The sequence below is a fragment of the Misgurnus anguillicaudatus genome, chromosome 3 (genome assembly GCF_027580225.2).
Source record: "Misgurnus anguillicaudatus chromosome 3, ASM2758022v2, whole genome shotgun sequence".
Lineage (NCBI taxonomy): Eukaryota > Metazoa > Chordata > Actinopteri > Cypriniformes > Cobitidae > Misgurnus > Misgurnus anguillicaudatus.
Genome location: NC_073339.2, coordinates 24,979,330 through 25,006,349, shown reverse-complemented (window position 1 = coordinate 25,006,349; position 27,020 = coordinate 24,979,330). Strand labels below are relative to the sequence as shown.

General features: G+C 37.8%; 2 protein-coding genes across 2 annotated transcripts in view; one reads left to right on the top strand and one right to left on the bottom strand.

The window, feature by feature from the left end:
• The window catches only part of LOC141363549 (thrombospondin type-1 domain-containing protein 7B-like), a 57,187-nt gene extending 48,290 nt beyond the window's left edge, over positions 1 to 8,897 (top strand). Inside the window, 8 exon segments of the mRNA XM_073866348.1 lie at positions 1,778 to 1,923; positions 2,109 to 2,283; positions 2,365 to 2,538; positions 5,290 to 5,385; positions 7,679 to 7,761; positions 7,874 to 8,066; positions 8,200 to 8,287; positions 8,652 to 8,897. Of these exon segments, the coding sequence (XP_073722449.1) occupies positions 1,778 to 1,923; positions 2,109 to 2,283; positions 2,365 to 2,538; positions 5,290 to 5,385; positions 7,679 to 7,761; positions 7,874 to 8,066; positions 8,200 to 8,287; positions 8,652 to 8,721 (1,025 nt within the window). The 3' untranslated portion in view covers positions 8,722 to 8,897.
• A 9,341-nt stretch (positions 8,898 to 18,238) lies between these two features.
• LOC141361775 (melanin-concentrating hormone receptor 2) lies at positions 18,239 to 24,140 on the bottom strand. The gene is made up of 5 exons (XM_073863560.1): positions 23,720 to 24,140; positions 23,146 to 23,355; positions 21,609 to 21,803; positions 20,686 to 20,805; positions 18,239 to 20,193 (listed from the first exon to the last, which is right to left on the bottom strand). The coding sequence occupies exons 1-5, from the start codon at positions 23,923 to 23,925 to the stop codon at positions 19,884 to 19,886; spliced, it is 1,041 nt and encodes a 346-aa protein (XP_073719661.1). The 5' UTR covers positions 23,926 to 24,140; the 3' UTR covers positions 18,239 to 19,883.
• Between the last annotated feature and the right edge of the window lie 2,880 nt (positions 24,141 to 27,020).

The following is a 27,020-nucleotide window of genomic DNA, read 5'->3' as shown; positions in this document are numbered from 1 at the left end:
TGAGAAAAGATACAACAACAGTATAGCTTATAAATATGCAAATTTAGTTACAAGACAATACACACATTTAGTGAGTTAAACACATGGATGTTAACACTCAAATCTCAGATATTCTGATCACTAGATTTGCTTCGGATCCATTAAAGGATTAGTCCATTTTCTTAAAAGAAAAATCCAGATAATTTACTCACCACCATGTCATCCAAAATGTTGATGTTTTTCTTTGTTCAGTCGAGAAGAAATTATGTTTTTTGAGGAAAACAGTGCAGGATTTTTCTCATTTTAATGGACTTTAATAGAGCCCAACATTTAATACTTAACTCAACACTTAACAGTTTTTTTCAAAGGAGTTTCAAAGGACTATAAACAATCCCAAACGAGGCATAAGGGTCTTATCTAGCAAAACGATTGTCATTTTTGACAAGAAAAACAACAAATCTACACCTCCAAAGCACAACTTCTCGTCATGTAGATCCGGTCGTGATGCACCAGCGTGACCCCACGCAATACGTCATGACGTTAAGAGGTCACAGAGGACGAACGCGAAACTACGCCCCAGTGTTTACAAGTGTGTTGAAAGAGGACCGTTCCTACGTTGTTGTATGTCAACTGATACTAATAAATGTCTTTGTGGCAGTTTATTGTTTAAAATGGTCCGCAAATGTGCGTTTTATATATGTAACACGTGACCTCCCTACGTCACTACGCATTTACGTTAGGTCGCGCTGGACCGGACCTAGACGAAAAGTTGTGGTTTAAAAGTACATATTTTTCATTTTTCTTGTCAAAAATGACAATCGCTTCGCTAGACAAGACCCTTATGCATCATTTGGGATTGTTTATAATCCTTTGAAACTCTGTTGAAAAAAACTGTTAAGTGTTGAGTTAAGTATTAAATGTTGGGCTCTATTGAAGTCCATTAAAATGAGAAAAATCCTGCAATGTTCTCCTCAAAAAACACAATTTCTTCTCGACTGAACAAAGAAAGACATCAACATTTTGGATGACATGGTGGTGAGTGGATTGTCTGGATTTTTCTTTTAAGAAAATTGACTAATCCTTTAAGTGTAAGTCTATGGGATATAATTGTCAGTTTTATTGACCATCAGATTTTTAATAAGGCTGTCTTTAAAAATTTCGACGTCTTACCATAGCCCAAAAATAATGCTTACATGATGGAATATCACACATCTTGCAAGTTATTTAGGCAAAAATGACATCACCAAATTCAAGTTTATTCTGGCTAGAAGAGGGTTACTCATTTCTCGACTATATCGGGTTTGGCAACCTAGACAGTGAAATGCAGCTATCATTTGCTGGGTAATTTGAAATAGCACAAACAGTGCATGTCAGGTTAAGTTTAATATTTCGGAATAGGGGTTTAGAACAAATCCCCAACCCTACATATGAACAATAATAGCAGACAAGCATAACTAATAATACGTTCCAGAAAAATGAATGTGGTGTCTTTGAAAAGATAACGCGCACACACACACATACACCTTTGTGATTAAACATTTGTGAGTTCCTTCATGCTCCTTGGAGCTCAGCCCCTCCTTCTGTCTATTGTTAGGAGTTTAATTAAAAGCTTTAATCAGTCTCATTTATCTCAATTCAAGGCTCCGTCAGGCCCATGAGTAAACTGTTCCCTGAGCTCTTATTAAATTTAAGCATGCGAACGGTGCTTGCACTTTAATGTGAAATGCACTACCTGTGAATCTGTGAAAACTTTCGCATCTCCATATGCCAACGTTTAGGTACGTCTGTAAAATTTCAGGTCAGATGACGCGCTCCAGGGTGGTTTTACAGTCTGCTGGAGAGGGAGGTCGTCCGTGTCCGTCTCAGCTCTCACAGACTCGCTCGTGTCCCATCAAACCTTGCTACAGCTGGAGGCTGGGGAACTGGAGTCCATGCAGGGTCGAGGTATTGATTTTGTGAAACCAATCCAGCTGAAACGACAAGCTTAGGCCTGAATTAATTTCCATGCTGATCTAGGCTGGTTTATGCTGGTTTGGTGCTGGTCTAGCTGGTGGATGGGCATAGCCGTGCTTGTTATCTCCAGAGACAGACGTGTAGCTCAAATTGTCTTTGTATGACTTTCATCATAGGGTGCTGACTGTGGTGAGGGAGTAAGTCGGAGGGAAATGTCCTGTGTGGTGCACTGGGGTTCTCTTTCAGGTCCTCCTCAACCGGTCCCTGTAGAAGACCATTGGTGTGTGGTAACTTCCCAGAGTAAAGGGAGTGAGATTGAGTTACAACAGCCCTGCGCGATCCCTTGCCCAGGTTTGCATTTGCTGCACACAGTTTGGTAAGACATCAGTCTTTGCGATCACTCATTGGTTGCGATTTCATCTTGTACATCAGGCGAATGTCATCTGGCCATATGGTGACCATGGAGTTCTTGTCAGCTGCTGTGTTTGGATGGGCGTAGTTTTGAGATGTGGGGTCGACAGGCTCGTTCTAGAGCCGTAGTCACACAGGTGGCAGAGAACCAGGACAGCTGTCCAAGCCAGGTCTATGAAACACAGCCATGCCAAGGTATGTGGAGAAGCAACACACAGGGATCTCTCACAGACTTGGAAAACATAGAATTGTAAAATTGAAAGCCTTTTAAAAGGCCATGAAAATGTTAGATTTCTATAGTAATGGTTAAAAAGTTTATAAACACTGACTTACTCATTCTGTTCTCCACATTTATTAATAAGAGCAAACTCATAAACACAAATTTAATTATAGGAATTCTGTTGGGAAAGCATCCAAAGTACATTAAAAGTATGTAAAACTATCTATAAAGCATCTTCATTGTAGTCAGACTTATGTCATTGTATCAAGCAATTTCTTTTGGTCTCACCCTGAGATGAAGAATGAGTTCACATCTATTCTGGGCTCCTATTGGCTGCTTTTTCTTCATGATTTGGTCCAAGGCTTCCATTTCAAAAATATTTTTAAAATAAAATATGTTCACACAAGTTTTGTCTAAAACTAGCAAACATTTAAATATACAGCTTCAGATTTAAAGAGTTTTAAGAATAAAGGGGGACGAGAAGCGTCTAGGAGAACTCGGGGGTATCGTACACCAGACGACATGCACATAAAAAAGTTTTTTTTTGTATATGACTCACACAGTGAAATTACTTAAGTCTAACCTTAGACTTGTTTTATAAAAAATAATATCACAAATGACTGAACAAAATCATGGACATTTATTGGTCAATAGCTGGGTTTCCATCACCCTGATTTTATGTGCATTTTTAAGTATCGCATAAGAAACGAGTAATTTCGAATAAAAATCCCTTAATTCGCAAAAAGTTTTTACGCTCGCTTGAGATGGTTTTTGACTTGTGCGAAAAATAGTAAATGCGAATAATGGGAGATGGAAACGTATTTGGCGAATAAATTCTGACATAGCGAACATTGGGTCTTATTCACTAATAATTGCATACTTTTTTTGTATTTATATGCACACTTGAACTTCTCACAAAAAACTTTCCGCCTAATTCACAAGAGGTGCGTACGCTCATGCGTTTGTTCTCATACTTGTTCTTACGTTAGTGTATTTGGAGTGTTCTACATGAGCTGCCGCGCGCACAAGGTTGGTAATTAATTTGCATAAAACACGCCCAAACCAGCTCCATTTAAGGGCTTTCCACAGCGCAGCGCTGACCCACAGAACATTTTTTTAGCAGTTTGTCATAAAAGCAAAAGAGATCGAAAAAAATCCATGATCTTATTTATTAGCTTTGTATTTTTTTATTTGGGAGGTTTTGCTGTAAAAAAAGAAGTATTGGATGCGTTAACAAATATGACATTTAATTAATATGACAGAGACGCATCTGTATCTAAAATGAAACAGACAGGAGATCAAGTGATTGAAGTTTGGACTTCTCATTACATTTACATGACGTTTACATTAGGTATTAAGCAGACGCTTTCATACAGAGATTTAAAAAGTGAGGAAGGAAATGATGAAGATTTGTCATACGTGCATCTTCTTTATATGTGTAGAAAAAATAAGTAGGCTATAGACGATTTCATGTGCGGTGACGCAATTACGCATCTGGTCAGAAATTTACTTCTGGTTTTAGTTTTTTTAATGGTCTGACTAGTTGCTAAACTGAACTCTTAAACAAATACTTTGTCGAAAAGAACAAATGTTTTGGTTTCCTAGGTAATCTACGTGTTGTTTATTTTGCTTGTTATATAATAAACTACTTTAAAAGGACTTTGCCGGAAGTTATGTGTTGACCACGAAAGCCGCTTGTTTATGTTGTTAATGCTGAAACCGTCTATAATGTATAATTTAATGTATATAATAATAATATAGATTGTGTATAATAATATATAATACAGAAAATATTATAATATAAAATATAATCATGTACATTTTATATATCAACACTATTGTAAACATTATAATTATAGCCTAGTTTTTTATTATAGTGTATATGATTATTGCGTACGAGTGGTTTTAGGTTTTCTTAAATTTTTGTGTACATTTAGAAGAAATTGTGATACGAAAGTTTTTGTTGAATCAAAATTTGTTTGTGAAAATTGGTGCGTATGCTTGCTTAATGAATGAGACCCATTAAACCCACGAGATTGACCGTTTAGCTGTTTCCACTGTCATTGTCTTTATCAAATATGGGGCTGTTTTATTTACTGTTGGTTACTAGCTTACCAATACCACCATTGTTCACTCAAACAACTTGATGAAGACGCACCTAATTCGCATTTGTTTGTTTTTCTTTTTTTGGGGAATTTTAAAAAGATTCGCTTCACGTTTGGATGGAAACCCCACTATTGTACAAAAGCATTCCCAGATAGACATTGCCAGAAAAACGGGTGAGGTTAGAAGGAATACAGTGAACGCAGAAATCTTGTGAAATCTTGTTGAGTGCCGAGTGCTGTTTTTATCCTAACCCTAAAGTCAACATCTCTCAGGATTTAGGCCCTAGCAGTATCCCATCTAGCCAGAATCCTAAACCCAACATCTTGCGAGATTTCGGCATTTGCTGAAGGCTTCTTTCTGTCATGAACGTACATTTGCAATACTTGCTTAGAATGGATGTGTTGATGGACAGGTGATGGTAAATCACCAATAATCCACATCTGTTAGTGGAGAGAACAATCCTTGGCCTCCTGTAGATTTTGGACAAATGAACACCTTTCTCTCTTCAACAATCTGCTGTTGTGCAGACCTAATTTTCTGTCAACCTTCTGCAAGACTGAAAACTGCTGTTTAGACACTAAACATTAAATGTACACTAGTGTATTTGTGTCTGTTTACAGGTGGGACCTGTCTCAGTTATGAATGGATGACTGGTGAATGGAGGCATAACCGCAGACTGGTGTGGTGTCAGCGCTCTGATGGAGTCAACGTCACAGGTGATTTAAATAATTCTTAATCCATTAACAAACAAGCACTACTGCAAAAAATTATTTCCAACAAAAAAAATTCTTAGTATTTTTATGTTGTTTTCAGTAAAAATATCTAAAAATTCTTAAATTAAGATGCTTTTTCTTGAGCAAAACGACCCAAGAAAATAAGTCTAGTTTTAAGACAAAAATATCAAATTTAAGTGATTTTGTGCATGAAACAAGCAAAAAAATCTGCCAATGGGGTAAGCGATTTTTTCTTTAATTTTTCTTGAATTTAGTGTTTAAGGAAAATGTTCAAGATTTTTTTTGCTTACCACTTTGGCAGATTTTTTTTTTTTTGCTTGTTTTATGCACAAAATCACTTAAATTTTATATTTTTTGCCTAAAAACTAGACTTATTTTCTTGGGTCATTTTGCTCATCAAGAAAATACATCTTAATTTAAGAATTTTTAGATAATTTGACTGAAAACAAGACAAAAATACTAAGAACATTTTTTCTTGAAAATCATTTTTTGCAGTGTAAATGCATTAAAGTAATTTCACTGCAAAAAATGATTTTCAAGAAAACAATTTCTTAGTATTTTTGTCTTGTTTTCAGTAAAAATATGTAAAAATTCTTAAATTGAGATGCTTTTTTCTTGATGAGCAAAATGACCCAAGAAAATAAGTCTAGTTTTTAGACCAAAAATATCAAATTTAAGTGACTTTTTGCATAAAACAATCAAAAAATCTAAACTAGCTAATTTTTCTTGAATTTAGTGTTTAAGGAAAAAGATTTTTTTTTGCTTACCCCATTGGCAGATATTTTTTTTTTTTTGCTTGTTTTATGCACAAAATCGCTTAAATTTGAAATTTTTGGTCTAAAAACTAGACTTATTTTCTTGGGTCGTTTTGCTCATCAAGGAAAAGCATCTTAATTTAAGAGTTTTTGGATATTTTTTTGCTGAAAGCAGGACAAAAATACTAGGAACATTTTTTCTTGAAAATAATTTTTTGCAGTGTAAATGCATTATTTTTTAAAGTAATTTCATTGCAAAAAATTATTTTCAAGAAAACAATTTCTTAGTATTTTTGTCTTGTTTTCAGTAAAAATATGTAAAAATTCTTAAATTGAGATGCTTTTTTCTTGATAAGCAAAATGACCCAAGAAAATAAGTCTAGTTTTTAGACCAAAAATATCAAATTTAAGTGACTTTTTGCATAAAACAATCAAAAAATCTGAACTAGCTAATTTTTCTTGAATTTAGTGTTTAAGGAAAAAGATTTTTTTTGCTTACCCCATTGGCAGATTTTTTTTTTTTTTTTTTTGCTTGTTTTATGCACAAAATCACTTAAATTTGAAATTTTTGGTCTAAAAACTAGACTTATTTTCTTGGGTCATTTTGCTCATCAAGAAAAAACATCTTAATTTAAGAATTTTTAGATATTTTTACTGAAAACAAGACAAAAATACTAAGAAATTTTTTTCTTGAAAATAATTTTTTGCAGTGTAAATGCATTATTTTTTAAAGTAATTTCACTGCAAAAAATTATTTTCAAGAAAACAATTTCTTAGTATTTTTGTCTTGTTTTCAGTAAAAATATGTAAAAATTCTTAAATTGAGATGCTTTTTTCTTGATAAGCAAAATGACCCAAGAAAATAAGTCTAGTTTTTAGACCAAAAATATCAAATTTAAGTGACTTTTTGCATAAAACAATCAAAAAATCTAAACTAGCTAATTTTTCTTGAATTTAGTGTTTAAGAAAAATGTTTAAGATTTTTTTGCTTACCCCATTGGCAGATTTTTTTGCTTGTTTTATGAACAAATTCACTTAAATTGTATATATTTTATCTAAAAACTAGACTTATTTTCTAAGGTCATTTTGCTCATCAAGAAAATGCATCCTGATTTAAGAATTGTCTGATATTTGTACTTAAAATAGACAAAAATACTAGGTAAGGGGCGATTCACATTTTGCGTCTTTTGCGAATTCGTTAATTCAAATGTAGGCGCGCGGTATGTGCGCTCATAATGGAAGTGACGGGGTCGCGATGCACTCGTTTTTTCCAGGCGCGTCGGCACTGCATGATTGAGGTAAAAACATTATCTTTCTAGAATGCAGCAAGCTCACCGCAGGTCATGTGAGAAGAACCAACAGACGGTCGAGTTTTCTGTGTGGATTTAGACGCAAAATGTGAACCGCCCCTAAGAAAGTCATTTTTTGCAGTGTTCAGGTTGGTCATTGTGAAAGATTACAAAACACAGATTAAGATTGTACCAAAGATTATTTACTTATTTTTCTTTCTTTGCAATTAGGCGGTTGCATCGCCCAAAACAGGCCCTCTGCAGTGAAACAGTGTCACCCTCCCTGTACCAAACCCTTTTCTTTTTGTACCCAGGTAATAATTCCTGTCATATGAATACATACTGTATGATTGAATTCATCAATGAGTCAAAGAAATAAACTTTTGCTGAAGTCATATACAATACATACATCTTTCTGTCTGTCAGAGTGGAGTTTGTGGTTGTGAGAAGGGCTTCACAGAGGTCATGACCTCTCATGGTTTTCTGGACTACTGTACCAGAACTCCAGGGTTGGATCATAAGAAAGCAGATGTGAAGACCAGCGCAGGACATGTAAGGCCAGAACATGCTCGGAACAAGAACCAGATCAATGATTGGGCACTACAGCCACTTGGACCAGGTATTACAGCATCCCTGTGCTCTCCGATTGAATAGATTATTTGATTGACAGCTACTAGTACAGAAGTCAGAATAACTCAAGGACTCATATTTGAAAAGACACCTTCATGTGATGTCCCTGTTTTGATTGATAGACGGCCGTGTAAAGCTCTGGGTTTATGGACTGATGGCTGCAGGGTTCATCTTGATTCTGCTTCTCATTGTTATGTCCTTCATCTTGTGGTAAGCCTGCTGTTATCAGTTGGGAACATTGTTTGGATATTGTTGGCCAATTGGTATGCAGTTTATAGTATAAGTAAATGTGACCTTGTCAGTGAAATCCAGGTTAAAGTCTCATCATATTTGAGATTTATTGCATCAAAGTTTGATTTCACATTGATTTTTAATCTCCATTCTCAGTCAATAATAAAGATATCAAGGTTATATTTTCACAAAATTCTCTTTATATTATTTAGGATGATTTTATGTAGAAAACTACTAAGTTGAGAGCCTCTGATTTAATAGCTAAATTGTGCCCTCTAGTGGTGGACACTGTACATTGTTTCTCAGGTTGTGTGTTAATGATAAATTCTTGTTTGTGTTTCAGTAAAAACCCTGAGGACAGTCCCAGCAGCACTCCACAAAAGACAATGACTTACGACGATGTGGACATGTGAACTCTCATTACCACAGTGTGTATGCAATACTAAAGCAATCTCAAGTCAGACCACAACACAACATGTTTACAGCACACAAATAGAGCCAGACGACAGAAAGTGCTGACAGGAGAATTAAACGCAGCGAAATGAACTTGGTGAATGTTATATACCTTGAAAATGGTTTGTTATCATGCATACCAGAGATGGGACCAAGTCACACATGTGCAAGTCTCAAGTAAGTCTCAAGTCTGAACCTTCAAGTCTCAAGTAAGTCCCAAGTATTTTTTTTCTTGGGCAAGTCAAGTCAAGTCGAGTCACAGGCTATGTCAAGTCAAGTCAAGTCAAGTCCTGTAGTAGGTCAAGTCAAGTCCAAGTCAAGTCATTTTTGTAATTTTACCTGCAGAATCTGATCTTAATAAAGTGAAAAGACAAGATATACAGTAAGTAACTAACAGTAAATTACAATAATTTGGATTTGCATTGTAAATACTCATGTTCAGTAAAATACATCATGGAATCAAACAAAATTGTAACTTCATAAATTATTTATTTTTCACTTCTGCCAACCTTGTTTGAAATGTTTGAAATTTTCAACATTGAGTTCATAAAACAAATAACAGCTTAACATCCAGCAGAACACCTCCCTCTCTCTCTCTTTCACTCAAACATAGTACACACATACACACACACACACACACGCACGCACGCACGCACACACACACACACACACACACACACACACACACACACACACACACACACACACACACACACACACACACACACACACACACACACACACATGTAATGCTCTGAATGCTCAAGAATGCGCCCAGAAAAAACGAGCGCGTCGCACCGCGTGCACGTCTCTTTCTGTTCACGCGCCTACATTTGAAATAACGAACTTGACGCAAAAGACGCTTACAAACTTAGAAAAAGTAGCCAAGTCTTATACCGCTCAGATCAAGGGAAGTATTTAAAAAAAATAAATCTAAATTATTTTGCCCACATTAGTCCCCAACACGGTATAATGACTCATCATTGATGAGGGTTAATGGCTACTTTAGCTATTATTACATTAGCTAACTACCAACTAACCAGATATTTAAAAAATGACAAGCACTTACTGAATGGCTCTTCAAATGACGGACGAAATTGGAGGTTGTCACGTGGCTGCCACTTTACACTCAAGTCATTCAAGTCATCGTGTCTCAAGTCAAGTCAAGTCCCGAGTCTTTAACTTCCAAGTCCGAGTCAAGTCTCAAGTATTTTATTTTTTGTCAAGTCAAGTCACAAGTCACAAAAATAGCGACTCGAGTCGACTCGAGTCCAAGTCACCAAGTCACAAGTCCCCATGTCTGATGCATACCATGGTGAGATTCTGTGCGCGCGCGTGTGTGCGTTTGTATCCTGTATATGTACGTTTACGTGTGTACGTCAATCATAAGTGGTGGGGGGGGGGGGGGGGGGGGGGGTGGGGGGGGGGCGGCGGGGGGGGGTGGGCGGGGGGGGGGGTGGGGGGGGGGGGGGGGGGGGGGTGGGGGGGGGGGGGGGGGGGGGGGGGGGGGGGGGGGGGGGGTGGGGGGGGGGGGGGGGGGGGGGGGGGGGGGGGGGGGGGGGGGGGGGGTGGGGGGGGGGGGGGGTGGGGGGGGGGGGGGGGGGGGGGGGGGGGGGGGGGGGGGGGGGGGGGGGGGGGGGGGGGGGGGGGGGGGGGGGGGGGGGGGGGGGGGGGGGGGGGGGGGGGGGGGGGGGGGGGGGGGGGGGGGGGGGGGGGGGGGGGGGGGGGGGGGGGGGGGGGGGGGGGGGGGGGGGGGGGGGGTGGGGGGGGGGGGGGGTGGGGGGGGGGGGGGGGGGGGGGGGGGGGGGGGGGGGGGGGGGGGGGGCGGGGGGGGGGGGGGGGGGGGGGGGGGGGGGGTGGGGGGGGGGGGGGGTGGTGTGGGGGGGGGGTAATTGTGGTTGTTTTTTTCCTCTATTTGCTCCAGTGAGTTTTGGAGCTCTCGCCCTGCACTAAGTGTCATGTCCAATCAACCTGGTGTGAGACGAGACCCAATTAGCATTGTGAGACGAAGCCAGAAAAAGGGGCCTAAAGGGTACATGTCCTGAGGATATAACTGAATGAGACACCAGCTTTCATTTGGTTCTTCATAACAAGTGAGATTCTTGACGATACAAAGTAAAGCCAAAGATGTTTATGTACTCATTCTATTAATATATTGTTTGAACACTTGAGACATTTACTATCTAAATTTACAATACAGCAGGGACATGAAACAACAACTTTTGCTTAAATAGTTTATGAAGAGATCCGAAACTAATTTCTAACTAAGCTGCCTAATTCCACAAATTTAGCAGCTGTGAGATTTAACACACAAACCTGGTCAGTTTAGTTAAACGGTTACCAACACCTTACCATAAATGTGTTTGTATAAGAAAGCCAAGTTTTTCAAAACCTGCTCTGAGCAAGTGCTCCAAGCATCTCACTCTCTATTATTCTAATAATCTTTATTGCAGTGTTGAGTCACGGTAGGAAAGACCTCACATCACCTCAGGTCAGTCCACATTTACAGCCTAAACTTCTAACCCGATATGATCCTCCTGGCTAGGTTAAATGGGGCACCAGAGTTCCAACCCGCATCAACCAGCCCAGCGTATTAGTACCATTCAGAGCCAATAACTTACGAACCAAGTAGCGAGGTCTATCACAGGGACTTGCTTAAATGTAATGTGGCACTGCTGGGCCAAAGACCTGCCTTAGTTTACCACTGCCTTAGGTCATGGCCTATGAGATCTCTGACCAGTGTTTTTTGCCCCAGGTCATCCTCAGCCGGACGACCCAGAAACCAGCAACACCGCCACTGTAATACATAACCCACTTCAAAACAAGTGGCGGATGTCAGTAAGGGCATTTACGAATGAACTCTTCAGTGGAGCTGGCAAGACCTTACGAGCGAAGAAAAGGCTGTGTTGGCTTCTTAGCTAGAAGCACCTGCTACAACATACAGTGCTTTCTCTCTCTCTCACTTTTAAAGTGGTACTTATGTCCAAGCTCATGTTTAAAGAGAAGCGATGTGCAAATTCATCATTCAACACCTTTGCTGAGTATTTTCGCCATAAAATCGGAGATGGTCTTAATCCTGGAGTTTAAAATCGCCTTGATTTCCAAGTCACAAACATGTAACTAATCATATCAACACAGTAGATATGCATGGAACGTATCGATCAGTAGTTCCAGTTATATATATTTTGTATGGATATGCCGCATAGACTCAGTGCTAAAATTATTGCAGCACAGCTGCTCCAGCTCTGCTGCAACTTACTATTTTCAACTTACATTTCAACTTACTATTATTTATCTTGACTAGAGACGAGTTGTTTTAACTACAGGTGAGTTGTTATAACTTATAAAATTAAGTTGACTTTTCTCAACTATATTTTATAAGTTGTGACAACTCATCTCTGTTGACATGATTTGTAAATCTGAGTTGATTTAACAAAAAATGTTAAGGCAGCAAAGTATTTTTTAGAATGTAGCAGTTATGTGTCTGAAAATGCAGCATCTATTTAACTTATATATATGGTCCAAGGTGGTGCAAAAGAGTGGAGGCAGGGACAAATTTGCAATAGAACCGTGTATACTAAATGAGACAAGGGAGTAGAGTTACATTCAAGCAAAACCATAAAGAAATTACTGTAACAGGTAAAACTTTTATATATGCTATCATGATGCTCAAAGATGAGTTTTAAAGGGGATATATCACAAAAAATCATACTTTTTCCATGTTTAAGTGCTATAATTGGGTCCCCAGTGCTTCTGTCAACCTAGAAAATGTGGAAAAGATCAACCCAGTAACTTAGGTCAAAATAGGTCATTGAAATATTGCTCTCCTTGTGATGTCAGAAGGGGATAATACTGCCCCTTAATCTGGACTATCCAACCACGGCACTGCCATTTAGTGCAGAGATCAACTCATTTGCATTTTAAAGGACAGACCCCGAAACGGCATATTTTTATCAAAACCTAAAAAGTGGCAATTTTAACATGCTATAATAAATTATCTACAGTAAGGAAAATAAGTATTTGAACACCCTGCTATTTTGCAAGTTCTCCCACTTAGAAATCATGGAGGGGTCTGAAATTGGCATCGTAGGTGCATGTCCACTGTGAGTGACATAATCTAAAACAAGAAAATCCAGAAGTCACAATATATGATTTTTAACTATTTATTTGTATGATGCAGCTGCAAATAAGTATTTGAACACCTGTATATCACCTAGAATTCTGACCCTTACAGACCTGTTAGTCTGCCTTTAAAATGTCCACCTCCACTCCATTTATTATCCTAAAGTAGATGCACCTGTTTGAGGTCGTTAGCTGAATAAAGAAACCTGTCCACCACCCCATACAATCAGTAAGAACCCAACTACTAACATGGCCAAGACCAAAGAGCTGTCCAAAGACACTACAGACAAAATTGTACACCTCCACAAGGCTGGAAAGGGCTACGGGGAAATACCAAGCAGCTTGGTAAAAAAGGTCCACTATAGGAGCAATCATTAGAAAATGGAAGAAGCTAAACATGACTGCCAATCTCCCTCGGACTGGGGCTCCATTTAAGATCTCACCTCGTGGGGTTTCAATGATTCTAAGAAAGGTGAGAAGACAGCCCAGAACTACACAGGATGAGCTGGTTAATGACCTGAAAAGAGCTGGGACCACAGTTTCAAGGTTACTGTTGGTAATATACTAAGACGTCATGGTTTGAAATCATGCATGGCACGGAAGGTACCCCTGCTTAAACCAGCACATGTCCAGGCCCGTCTTAAGTTTGCCAATGACCATTTAGATGATCCAGGGGAGTCATGGGAGAAAGTCATGTGGTCAGATGAGACCAAAATATAACTTTTTGGTCATAATTCCACTAAACGTGTTTGGAGGAAGAAGAATGATGAGTATCATCCCAAGAACACCATCGCTACTGTGAAGCATGGGGGTGGTAGCATCATGCTTTGCGGGTGTTTTTGTGCACATGGGAGAGGGCGACTGCACTGTATAAAGGAGAGGATGACCGGGGCCATGTTTTCCGAGATTTTGGGGAACAACCTCCTTCCCTCAGTTAGAGCATTGTAGATGGGTCAAGGCTGGGTCTTCCAACATGACAATGACCCGAAGCACACAGCCAGGATAACCACGGCTCTGTAAGAAGCATATAAAGGTTCTGGCGTGGCCTAGCCAGTCTCCAGACCTAAACCCAACAGAGAAACTTTGGAGGGAGCTCAAACTCCTTGTTTCTCAGTGACAGGCCAGAAACCTGACTGATCTAGAGAAGATCTGTGTGGAGGCGTGGGCCAAAATCCTTCCTGCAGTGTGTGCAAACCTGGTGAAAAACTACAGGAAACGTTTGACCTCTGTAATTGCAAACAAAGGCTACTGTACCAAATATTAACATTAACAGCTGTATCATACAAATAGTAAAAAAACATACATTGTGATTTTTTTTTAGATTATGTCTCTCACAGTGGACATGCACCCTCAATGACAATTTTAGATCCCTCCATGATTTCTAAGTGGTAGAACTTGCAAAATAGCAGGGTGTACAAATACTTATTTTCCTCACTGTATATCCCAACATACATACTGTATGCTGCTACTCCTCCTTAAACACCACAACTGGACGTTGAAATGTCATCAACTGGTAAATTAAACTGGAGAAACTGCCATCACACATGTACTGTCCATCAACAAGCTTCTATAATTTTGATATTATGCACCTACACAGGTCTATTATTGTTATGACAGCCTGGTGATCCCAGAGGCCAGTTTCAATTAAGCCGCTAGGTGTTTACAGGTATTGTGCGGGACTTGTTGTACTCATGTAGACGGCGCTCTCGGCTATTGTACCAGGCCACAATGGTTAATGAGCCATCTACCCATGAGCACCTAGCAGAACAAATAGACAATGTGCTCTTCTCTCCTACAAAACTCTCTCATCTAACACATACACACAGACAATACGCTCCACCTCTACCACCTAACACACCAATCCAAGACCGACTACTGTAAATATAGGCCACTGTGAGATCTCTTATTTGATCTCTGTTTGCATTTCAACATCAAATAAACTGACCTAACCTTCTTCTAGGTCCATTTAAATGGTAATGTGTAGCAGGGACTGGTCTGGAAGGCCATTCTTCTCAAGGTCAAGAGGGTGATCAGATGTGCTTCCTCCGGGTTAGCACAAGACAACAAATGTGATCTAAAAAACCAATTACTACATGTACGTGGTGGACACCACCGACAATAGATGTTTCAAGCAAGTTAAGAGTTTATTAACAGTACAAAGATCATGGGTTTGATATCAGAAATAACACATGGCATGCTAAAAAAAGTATACCTTGAATGCACTTTAAGATGCTTAAGCATCTGTTAAATTTATAATTTAATAAACATTAAATAAAAGAAAAACGCACACATATATTAACATTCTCCAAAATTCTTTCTGGTTGGCTCACTGGGTAGCTCACGTGATGTCAGAACTACAAATAAGTGCATGCACCCTATCTGAGCAACTCCAGTCACCCCTTGAGCAGGTAAGGGGATAAAACGCTGCCTGGATTTACATGCCACAAGTGATGCAGAGAAAGAGCCACCTCGCTCCACAGTGCCACATCAAAGCAGACCAGGTTATTAACAGGGCATGAAGAGCACTGGAGATCTCACTCATACCACACACACTACCTCTGCCTGATCTCACATGAACACACACACATAATATATTTAAGGTCTAATTCTGACATTAATATGAGGCTCTGTCTGCCGTCAATGCCCCTCATAATTCATTAAGCAACTTATTGGGCAAAAGATTCAATATGCATGTTAATTTAATGGGGTTTTTGGTTAGGGGAAAATGATTAAAAAAGCTTTGATGTTCACAAAACTTGGCAGTCAATCATTTTGCATTGAATTACGGCATTAATAAAGAATGGAAAAACAATTGGGAAAGCTATTGTTTCAAACACATGCATGTTAATGCGCTCTATTAGAATGCATGTAATCGTTTGAAAACCATTAAAGCAGTCCAGCTCGTATTCTGTACAGGTGATTTTTTGCGCCCTTTGTCTTCTAACCTGCTGCTAGGGTTAATCTGATCACATACAGCCTAAGTTGTGTAATGTAATACAAAGCTTTTATGGTTACAAAACCATTCACTATTCAATTCACACAAAAAAAGTCTATAAACCAAAAAGAGCTTTACCAGTAAACTTTAATCCCATAAAGCTTAGGGGCAACTTGAACTTTCACAGGCAAGCATGCCCATAGCAAGAGCATGTCAACAGGTTAGAGCAATGTCCTCCCTTACTGATTCAATTAACATGCAAAGCAAACAAACTCTGATGAGGCTGTTAAAACCGATTTAAAAGATGACAACACGATTATATTTTACGAAATCTGAGAGTGGAAGCAAGCTGACATTTACAGCAGAACAGAAGTGATAGATTGAGGTCAGATGGAAGAACGTGTCTTGGTTTGTCGCATTTTCAGCATGTGTTGATCCATCTGGAGTCATGGAGGCTGGATAATCAGCACAAGCCACACGAGCATGTGCCGAAGGTTTAGGAGCGGGAAATGTGCAATGTGCACCATGCTTTTGCACAGACAAACCAACATTTTTGCCCCACTAAACATCACAGTTACTTTACACAAACTGAGCAGCATAGTGATATGGAAGAGCAAACTGTATGTGGTAATAAGGCCTCTTGACTCTATATTAATATTATCAGTTTTACTAATTCAGTTTTTGGTTAGAATCATCCTGCAGTTTTAAAGCTCATCTTTCAAGTACAATACAGTATAGTACAAATACCTACAGTACAATGACATCAGCTGGGACAGGCAAACAAAACATGGGCCTTTTCTCAATCCAAAGGCTGCAGCCTGCCCTACGGAGGTCGCATATGCAGGCTGCATACGTCATCAAGCCTGGTTTATTAAAGTTAACTGAGCATTACATTCGCAAGTAATACGCATATTAAAACTATTTACGAATAAATAAGAATTATGGTCAACTTTATAATTGTTAATAATCTAAAATAAGACTTGATGACGTATGCAACCTGCAAATGCAGATGCGACCTCCGGAAGGTGCAGCCCTCTCGGATTAAGAAACGGTGACCATGGTGGGCTTGGTGAAAAATACTTTTTTAAATGGATAGAGATGCAAAATCAAGCAATTAAATCTATTTCGATACCTTTTTTCAAATATGACCGACAATATCACCAAAATCAGCTTTTGAAGTCGAGGACACATTCGTGATAATGACAACAAATTTACCGTCAACTGACGTGCTTAATTGCTTCTGCCATGTTTTCTCACGGACACGGTCCAACATTGACAACTTTCCACACCGTCATTTTGAAGATCGTCAAGTGGAAGATGGAAATTTATTAGGACAGACCATCAAACCTTGATTTCGACCTACCGAGGAAACGATGTATATCTCAGTCAGGCAGTTCCTAGGACACAAAACAACACGGTTGTGACGTCACAACATCTACCCAGTAGAGGTACGTTTGTAAACTTTATGGTTTTCTTCATTCTACAGTAGGCCAAAATTAAACAGAGTATTAGGGAACTGTACAAACTGTTAAAAAAAGCTACAATTACCTGTTATGTCTATGATTATGACTGGAAAAGTATCACGTTAGGTCACTTGAGAGCACAGCACGGATCCCCAAAGAGAGAGGAAATTAATTAAACTCGACTCTACTTCGTGCTCACACTTGTCATCTTGTATATCAGGCTTTCAGCACACAAAGCGAGCAGCCTGTTTCAATTAACAAAGCTGCTGTCAGGACTTTCACTAGCGCGTGCTCTCCGTGCGCGGTACCCGCCTGAAACTACAAAGCTGTCGGAAAACCTGCGCGCACCATTGCATTACAAGAGAAAACCTGCGCGTGTATCTTCACACACTGTGCACTGACAAGTCGGGAAATATTAATCTTTAATAAATACGATGAAATGGGTCATTGTCAGAGTGCCAAACTGCAATAACTTCCCAGTTTTAAAGACGGGTATTTCCTTTAATTAAGTTAATCGGAATTTAGTTTATGGTGAAGGAGGCCTATCAATATAGTTGCTTAAAAGTCCTTATAATTAACATAACATAACACTATAACTTAATATAAGTGTACTATAAAATTACATTAATTATTATAATTTCATTACAAGTCATGATAATGAAAAAAAAAATCATATTATGAAACTGACCATATTAGATAGAAAAAAGTATTACGATATATTTTTGTATACAATACTTAAAGAAGTGTTTTAGATGTTATAAAATACGTTAAACTGGTTGACTAAACGCTTGTATATTTAGCATATTTTACAAAGCATCGACCAACACTTAAAGCTGGCAAAATTGACAGCACATGCCATCTACTGGTGAGAAATCAAATCAGTTTTATCTTTTTTGCATGTCCAGCTGATGGTTCAATGTAGTCCTTTTTTATAACAAGAAAAAGAGCCTATGCATGAAAGTGGAATTTTATTTTACAGTGAAATGAATAGGAAAAATGCATTCGGTTCTCACCTCTACATTATTACTAATGGAAATAAATAAGATATTTAAATTAATCTATTATAGCAACTACAAATTATGTTAATACATACACATGGATTTCAAGTAAAATGAAATGTAAACATGATAACATATTAAGAGGAAATACATTTCTACATTTAGCTCATGATGTTTACAATGTAGTTAACTTTTGTGTTGGTGTTAAGAGCAGTAGAATAAGTCAAGTGCCATAACTGTTGTTGTTGTTAGGTTGCTAAACTGTTGAGGTGGAAGTAACAAGGTCAAACAATGTCACACTGCCCACAGCAGACAGTCACCACTTGCATAGTCCAGAATAATATTTAGCATTTAAGAAAACTGGTAATTAGAAAAAATAAAAAAAATTCTCATACCCTTTTTAACAAAAGTTTAAATGGAACATAGTGGGGGTCTTGGGCTTAAAGCCTCTAATATAAACAAAGACAATTTTTTAATCGTTTTATCTATATTATAAGATAACATTATATTAACATGTCAACAAATAAAACAGAACTCGGTCAATGGCAATGTATTGCTTCACTGAAATCACTTACAATAACAGTTTGTGAAATATTTTATCGAATACTGTTGAAATGCATGGTGACGACAGGCTATGTTGACACTGAAACACTGTTATTGACATGTATTTTTGTACACATGAATTGGTCTTTTCCTTTTGGCAAGCATGGGGGTTGAGTTTCCAGCCATTGCTGACAGGCATGCTTCAGGTCAGACGCGAACCCTGTCTGTCTCTGGTCTGGTCTAAATATTGATCCCAATTTTTTTGAGCTGAGCTGGCAGCAGACCCCCTCGATCTCTGCCCGTCTGGTCAATGAACCTACACTTTATGCTGATCAGATGCCATCAGCTTTATTATTACTGTAGGTCCAGCACACATCAGACAATCCCAAACTGTTATTAAAGATTTCTGCACATTAATTTCTCTTTTTTGTAAAAATGATTGTGCAGTCTGTAGCATGTAAATTCCCTTATCAATGAACCCTTGTGCCTCACAGCCCCAAAACATACAGCAGTGTACATTTGCAGTTATCTTACATAGTGGATTCTTAAACAGTTTTTTCTTTTAAAAACTGGAACAAAAGCGTGGAACAATAGAGAAAACTGCAAAACATTTAACATCAACTTATAAATAAAAATATAAAAATACTGTGCCATTGATTGTAGATTGTAAGCAATGGCGTAAATAATTTATTTGTCCTTAAACATTATTAATATTATTATGTTTTTAAATGTTTGTTTTCTTTGTGCACACTATAAAATAATGCACTATGAAATCCCCCTTATAGCATTTAAAACAAACTTGGCTTGCAGAGATGCTGCTGTGAAAACAATTACTCAAAAGAAACAGTAGAGGGAGCAACAACATCACAATGCACAATAAGCCAAGCAATATAAAAACATAGGTTTGCTGCAAAAAGAGTAACCATGCATATTAAACATGCACACTTTAAACATCCTGTTTTACCCGTTTTTTTTTTTGTTTTTTTTTTTTGCAACAGCCCGGAGAAAACATTTGTGCACCTGTTACTTTTTTTGAGTCTTGACTGTGTGTAATTGTGGGATTAAAAACTGGAACGTGGCTGAATCTCCCGTTCCACACTCGGCATGCTGGGTGTGTCCCGACAAACCAGTCTGTGGCGAAAATGTCCGCTAAACAGAATATAGATGAAGGGATTTATACTGCTGGCTGCGTAGCTCAGGCACACCGATAGGTAGTAGCAGGTGTGGTATGCTAATGATGGACGAGGTACACTCAGGTTAACAAGCTGAAGCACGTGGTAGGGCCCAACACTGACCAGGAAAACAGCCACAAGAACCAGAACCATTTTAGTGAGGCGGACGATACGTTCTCGAGGCAGGCTAGTGCTATACCTGAAAGTGTGCAAGACAAAAGAACATAGGTCAAATGTAGCCAAAATCCTAAGTAATGTTCTATCTATCTATCTATCTATCTATCTATCTATCTATCTATCTATCTATCTATCTATCTATCTATCTATCTATCTATCTATCTATCTATCTATCTATCTATCTATCTATCTATCTATCTATAACTCTTAAGTATTTAATAAAACCTGTGTTTAAGTTTTTATACCCACTGCATAACTATAACTTGAAGTGGACATCTATTAAATACAAGTTTACAGTACATTTGGCAGGTGCATTCATCCGTTAACTTGCTGTGAAAACAAGGTATACGTTTTACCAGTTTATGTGTTCCCTGGGAATACATTTTCATGCCCTTGGTGTTTGTAGCGCCATGCTTTGATACAGCAACCTTGTAAATTAATTGCGAATTTTTAAGATTCTAGCTTGAAAGGATGCTGTCATATACAGTGCTAGCAGTAATGAAGATTTATTCACCTGTGAGCCTTTTTATTCTTGCGATACATCTTCCAGGTGTAACACAGAATCAGTATATAGCAGGTGAAAATTAGAGGTAATGGCAGAAAGAAAGAGGTCACGGTTTGGTAGATTGTGTACCTAAAAACACAAAGGCCTGTCAAACGTATAATGTCAATCTGGGTAAAATACACATAGATAAACCCTTAAAGGGAAAGTTCACCCAAAAATGAAAATTCTGTCATCATTTAATCACTCTTTTGTTGTTACAAACCTGTATAAATGTCTTTGTTTTGATTAACATAAAGTAAGATAATATTTTTGAGCCCCATTCACTTCCATAGTATTCTTTTATCCTACTATGGAAGTGAATGGGGCTCACAAACAAAATATCTTCCTTTGTGTTTATCAGAACAAAGAAATTTAGTTTGTAACAACATGAGAGTGATTAAATTATGACAGAATTTTAATTTTTGGGTAAACTATCCCTTTTATCCTTTCTCATGTTCACTTATTATTTCAAATAAAGATTAATTGATTGTTTAGAGTGCCAAATTTGCGAATTTCTGAACTTTCTAAAAATGATAACAAGAAATCAAAAATTTATATGGCACAAAAGAAGCATTTATCTGCATTTCTCTCATTTTTCCTATCCTTTAATTTTTTTAAGAATTGTTGTCAAGGACATCCGATTCCAAAAATGCTCTTCTCCGTAGCCTACTGCCAGGTTTCATAAAAAACCTTCAACATCCACAGAACCATGTTGTACAAACGGTTATAGACTATATAAAGGTAAAAAGATAAAAAGTTCTTCTATGGCATCACTGAAACCGGACGGCCAAAAGTGCAAGACAGACTAACATCAAAGCAGCACAACTGTACCGCTTTTAAAATAATAAATGATAAGAGATGAGATGATGCACAAGTTAAGCAGAACCACTTACCAGAGCACCTCTTTAGGAGAGACCAGGTTCAGTGAGCAGCTTTCCAGTCCATCCCTAAAGCGGATAACTTTGGAGTGGATCCAGGCTGGTAGAACCATTACAAGGGAGGCCGCCCATACGAAGAGGTTAATACGAATTGTCCTCGATCTGGTTCTGAGGCTCAACAGGCGAAATGGATGAACAAGGGCCAGGTATCTGGAGTAAATAAATAAAATGTATACCGGTATGCATAATATAAACTTTATTGCCAGACCATCAGAGAATAAGTGTTAGACAACATTTTGTGATTGTATATTATATTGTTTACATATATAATTCCATTTTTTATAGTTTCTATAATAATTGTACTTGACTTTTGCTAATGTTTTTAAAAATATGTATAAACCGACTTGTTTTCAAAGGAAAAGGTAGCAGGGAATGAGTCCACTGGTAAACAGTGATGAAAAGGTTATGACTTTATTTGTTTAAAATTTTCTTTTGAAACCCAAAAATAACATTCGTTAAAAGAAGACATGGCCAAAGGTTCCTGCTGATATTGGGATATAAGGTTGAATATGGAAAGTCAAATGCCAAATAATTGCGCCAAGTGCGCCCTCTTGTGGTTTACTAACTGCCTGGCAGATCAAAATCACACTGTTGCACTTACAGTATAGTTTTGGCTGAAAATACAAAAATTTGTACTGCTTATTTCAAAAACATATTTAAAATGTATTACAGACTGCTGAATGGATTATTTGCAATGCAAACAGTAAAACAATTATAATACACCCTATTCAGGATACAGAACCCTAAATTAATAACTCTTCCTGACCTGAACAAAATGCCTGAGGATACATATAACATAAAAAGCGATTCCTTGTATGACAACTGGCACCAGTGGCCTTGCTGTACCCCCTTCATTGAAGATTTCACAGCATGAGCAGTTAATCTTGGTGCAAATTTTAAATTGAACATCAATGATTCAGAGAGGTCATTTCACTTTTTGTTGAATATTTATAACAGTATGAATAAGTATACATTAATAATCCATATTAGAATAAAAATGAGTAGCAATCATTTTTCATCACACGAGGGTGCACAACACCTGCTTGACTCTCGGCTCCAAGCACCTCATTAGAATTTTATTAGGAAAAATCAATTTTGATCGAACCCAACTCTCTCTTTCTCTCTCACACTCACGCACAATTAAATTTGGGGATTTCTGTAATCATTTACTTCCCCTCATGTCCAAAACAGAATGAGATTCTTTGTTCTGTGGTGCACGATTCCAAAATGGTAAAGGATGCTTTTCTTTTGACCATACAAATGCCAAAAGATATTTGTGTCTTTTCAAACTTTTTTAACCCTTTTTTGGCTCACACAGTTTAAAGAAAAAATATTCTATTAAGCTACTCTTTGTGGATGATTCAACCATATTGTGATTCATGATTTAAGGTAAATAATGTGAAGAAAAAAGCCATTGAATTGGAAGGAATTTCATAAAGGATGCTTTGCAGACAAAGTCCGGCACTGGATAATTATATATTTGATTTCAAACCTGTCCAGGCTCATAGCAGTCATGACTGCAGCACATGCCACCTGGTTGCAGTTATCCAGAGAGGTGATGATTTTGCAGAGGGTGCTGCCAAAGACCCAGTGTCCTCCACGTGCCCACTGATGAATCAGAAAGGGCATGACGGTCACGTGAACCAGGTCGGCTACAGCCAAGTTACCCACATACACGTCTGGTACTGTCTTTTTGGCTGACCTGCATTAAAGACAAAAAAGAGCTTCTTTTGGGAATTCAGAGAGGTGTTGGTAAAAATGTCAAGAGAGGTGTAAGAAATAAAACTGTTGCAAGCAGCAGTACACATGTCTGCATAACATCCAAGAACTCATGGGGACTGAAACATTTTTGAAGGTCATGGTTCATATGTATTGTTTCATATTAGATGGATGGACAAGGTCGTGGGTACGATTTCCAAGGAACACTTAATAAAGCACTATAGTATTGGTTAAAAGTGTCTACCAAATGCATAAATAGCTTGTCTTGTTTTCTACCTGTATGAGTAAATGGTTAAAGCTAAACAAAATACTAGACAGTTTTATATTTCACCAGCCTGCAAACCTACCTTAAAATAGTGACCAGGACGAGAACATTTCCAACAAGCCCAGTGGAGCACAGAAATCCAACAAACGCGGGAAGGATTTTGGTTTCCGTGAGGTGAACAATATTATAATAATCATCACTTGAATATCCAGATACGTTCTCATTAGTGTTTGATCCATTGTCCAATTTGAGCGTAAAGTTCCAAACAACAGGGTCCAACTCCACCATGGCGAAAACGCAGAGCTGGAGGCTGCTGATGGGTTTAACAAATCATTTCCTTTTCATTCTGTACGAAAAGAAAGCTGTGAAACCTTACAGTATCCCTGGCACTTAGATTTTTATGACAGGTCGATTTCAGCATCCTCCTCACAGGCACTGCGCACTGATGTCTCCACTTATGCCCGTGCGCGCATCGTCTCGCGCGCTGCCCATGACGCACTCCATATGTCGACAGGTTGCCTACAAAATAGCTACATTTAAAGGTCTCTTCGCAGTGTTGAAACAGTACTGAAAGAGATTTGGCACTGCTAACTTTATTAACAAAATAATGATTCACAAAATATAAACATCCCTACATACGCACAGTGTCTTTTCTGCCATCATAATATTAATAATTCTAATTTTCATTCATTATTAGCAAAATATAGTAGGAATTCAGGTAGATTGGGATACTTTTGACATTGAGATGACTGGCCAAAAACTATCCCTATCTACCTGAATTCACCCTAGCACAACATACTGACGCATTCCCCTTAAGAACGCTCTTTTGGAGGAGAAACACTTTTTAATACCCTCATAGGACTGCATTAAACCTGCATTGAAATCTTCTTTTGTTTCTTTCAATAAGCACAGGACTGCAACGTTTATTGAACACAAAAACTCCCTAGTTACTACTTTAATGGAGATGTCCTAATGAAAGGTAAACTCTTGCACTGTTACCTTGGTTACACCTACATAAGGTGTTTCATAAGGGCACCATAAAGAATACATTCAATTTAGATCACAACCTTCTGCCTTGTTTATATATCAGCATTTAAAAGATAATAACAGCTAACTTTTTCTGTTCCCACACAGAAATCTGATGCATTTGAATATATGCAGGTATATCGCAATATAAATCAGATTTATGTATTGACTGCAAGATATATTTATATATAAAAAAGATGAAAAGCCTTTGGTATGTTACCAAAGACTCCTTAAAGATCTATAGATCGTGTATTCTATGTTCTCACCCACACTGAGAATTTCTTTGACTTTTCTTTAACATAAATCTGTAATTCAGCACCTTATTGACACAGCAGCAATACTTGCATACTTCATGTTCAAACACTGTAATTTTTCACTGTAGGCATGATGTAAACGTGCAGAGGAAACAATGAAGATCGTGGCATTCGAGTTGGTCTATGTGAACTCCATACAGTATGTGGTGAGTGTTCTTATGAATCATACACCAGCACTATAGATCTAACTTAAGCTGTTCGGTTAAGTGCTACAGATAAATGTAATCGAGGTAAAGGGAGGAAATGAGCATGTGTGAAAATAGGACAAAATGCTGTACATCTGAATCTGTCCTCTTATGAACATTTTTTATCAGTGCACTGCACAGCCTTTATCAAACACACCAGCAGGAATACATTTCCTTAACAAAACTTTGGCATGCACTGTGGGGATTTATATTAAACTGCTGTATTAGTAAACTGACCACCACAATGTTGTAATTGCTTATTTGCACTGTTGACAGGAAATTAGCATGAAGCAATGTACTGCTTTGATAATGAAGTATGGTCATAAGTAAATAAGCTGCCTATAGATATAGTGTAGGTGAAAGACCATTATAGAGAGACAGTGTTTTATAGCTCAGCTTTGCATTCCGTTTTGTTTATTTTAACTAATAGTGATTACTAAAATGTAAGTTTAATCAATTTGAAATTACAATTAATTAAACTTTCATAGTGATGTGAAGAGTTGCTATAAATTATAAACATTATAAAACAATATATTTATTTATTTTATCATTTATACAACTCTAAGTAATCAAGAAAGTTGAAATGAATTGTAAATTTAAGTTGATTACTCAAATTAACTTTTATGCACAAACACACACCAACAGATTTGTTTAATAGACATTCACCAGCCATTGGGGTAAACCCAGCCATTAAATTAAATAAACCCAGAAAATTTTCACATATGACACAACAATGGGTTAACACAATCCAGCAATTTGGGTTGAATTACAAACAAACAGGCTGGGTTCGTCCTTTTTTGAGCCAGCGCAGTGTTTTTTTTTTGTGTGTGTATCGGTTCCTATTTCTCTAACTCAAGCATTGTATTAGCAATGCAAAGGGTTGAAGGACACACATACAGTAAATCAACACTAATGTATAGCTTGAAACCACTATACACTTTAAAAAATCCTGGGATATATTTTATAGCATTGGATCACAAAGGAACAAACCCACTGATATGTTAAATAAACCCAGAAAATGTTTATATTTGACCCAACAATGGGTTTAAACAACCCAGGATTTTGGTTTAAAACAACTCAGCATGGGTTAAATTACAACCCAACGGGATGGGTTCGTCCCTTTTTGATGTTTTAATGTAATGCATTTAACCTAACACTCACACAAACTTGTTTACATTAGACTTCATTTGACCTAATACTCATACTCAGCAGGTGTTTCACTGTGAATGAAAGGTTGCGTAATTAAAAAAATCCTTGCTGAGTACAAGAACAACAAAGCAGCACATCACAGAGTCTTGCAACAAAGATATTACAGATAAAAATTCGTCTCTTCTTCTAAATACAAGACCTATTACATCCCATTTACTTGTAGCAAATAAAGGAACCACACAAAGGCATTTTTGCTTAGGTGACTTAAAAGTGTATCCAAAGTCTACAGTGCATTTAATCGATACATTTCTTTATTCTAGTATGCGTGTTCCTTGAGAATCGAACCCATGATGTGCATTGTTAATGCAAAGCTTAACAAACTGCACTACAGAAGCACATACCTGTATTGATAAAAAGAACCGTTTTATTTTCAATAAATACCAACAATCGATCCCAGCAACTATGTCTGTCAAGCTTTGGTGAAAAATAGTGGAAATGTTGTAGTTTGTAGCTCTCGGGTATCTCAATTTAAATGTAAAAATATCCCTGCAATTAAATTCATAGGGTGAATTGCTACAAGATAATAAAAACACCACAGTCACCTTTTGACTCACTCACTGGGGTACCAAACAAAAGACATAAAATCTTTCAAAAAAGTTTTTCTATTCAAAACAGTGACTCTGAAGCATATACAACACTATAACTGTAC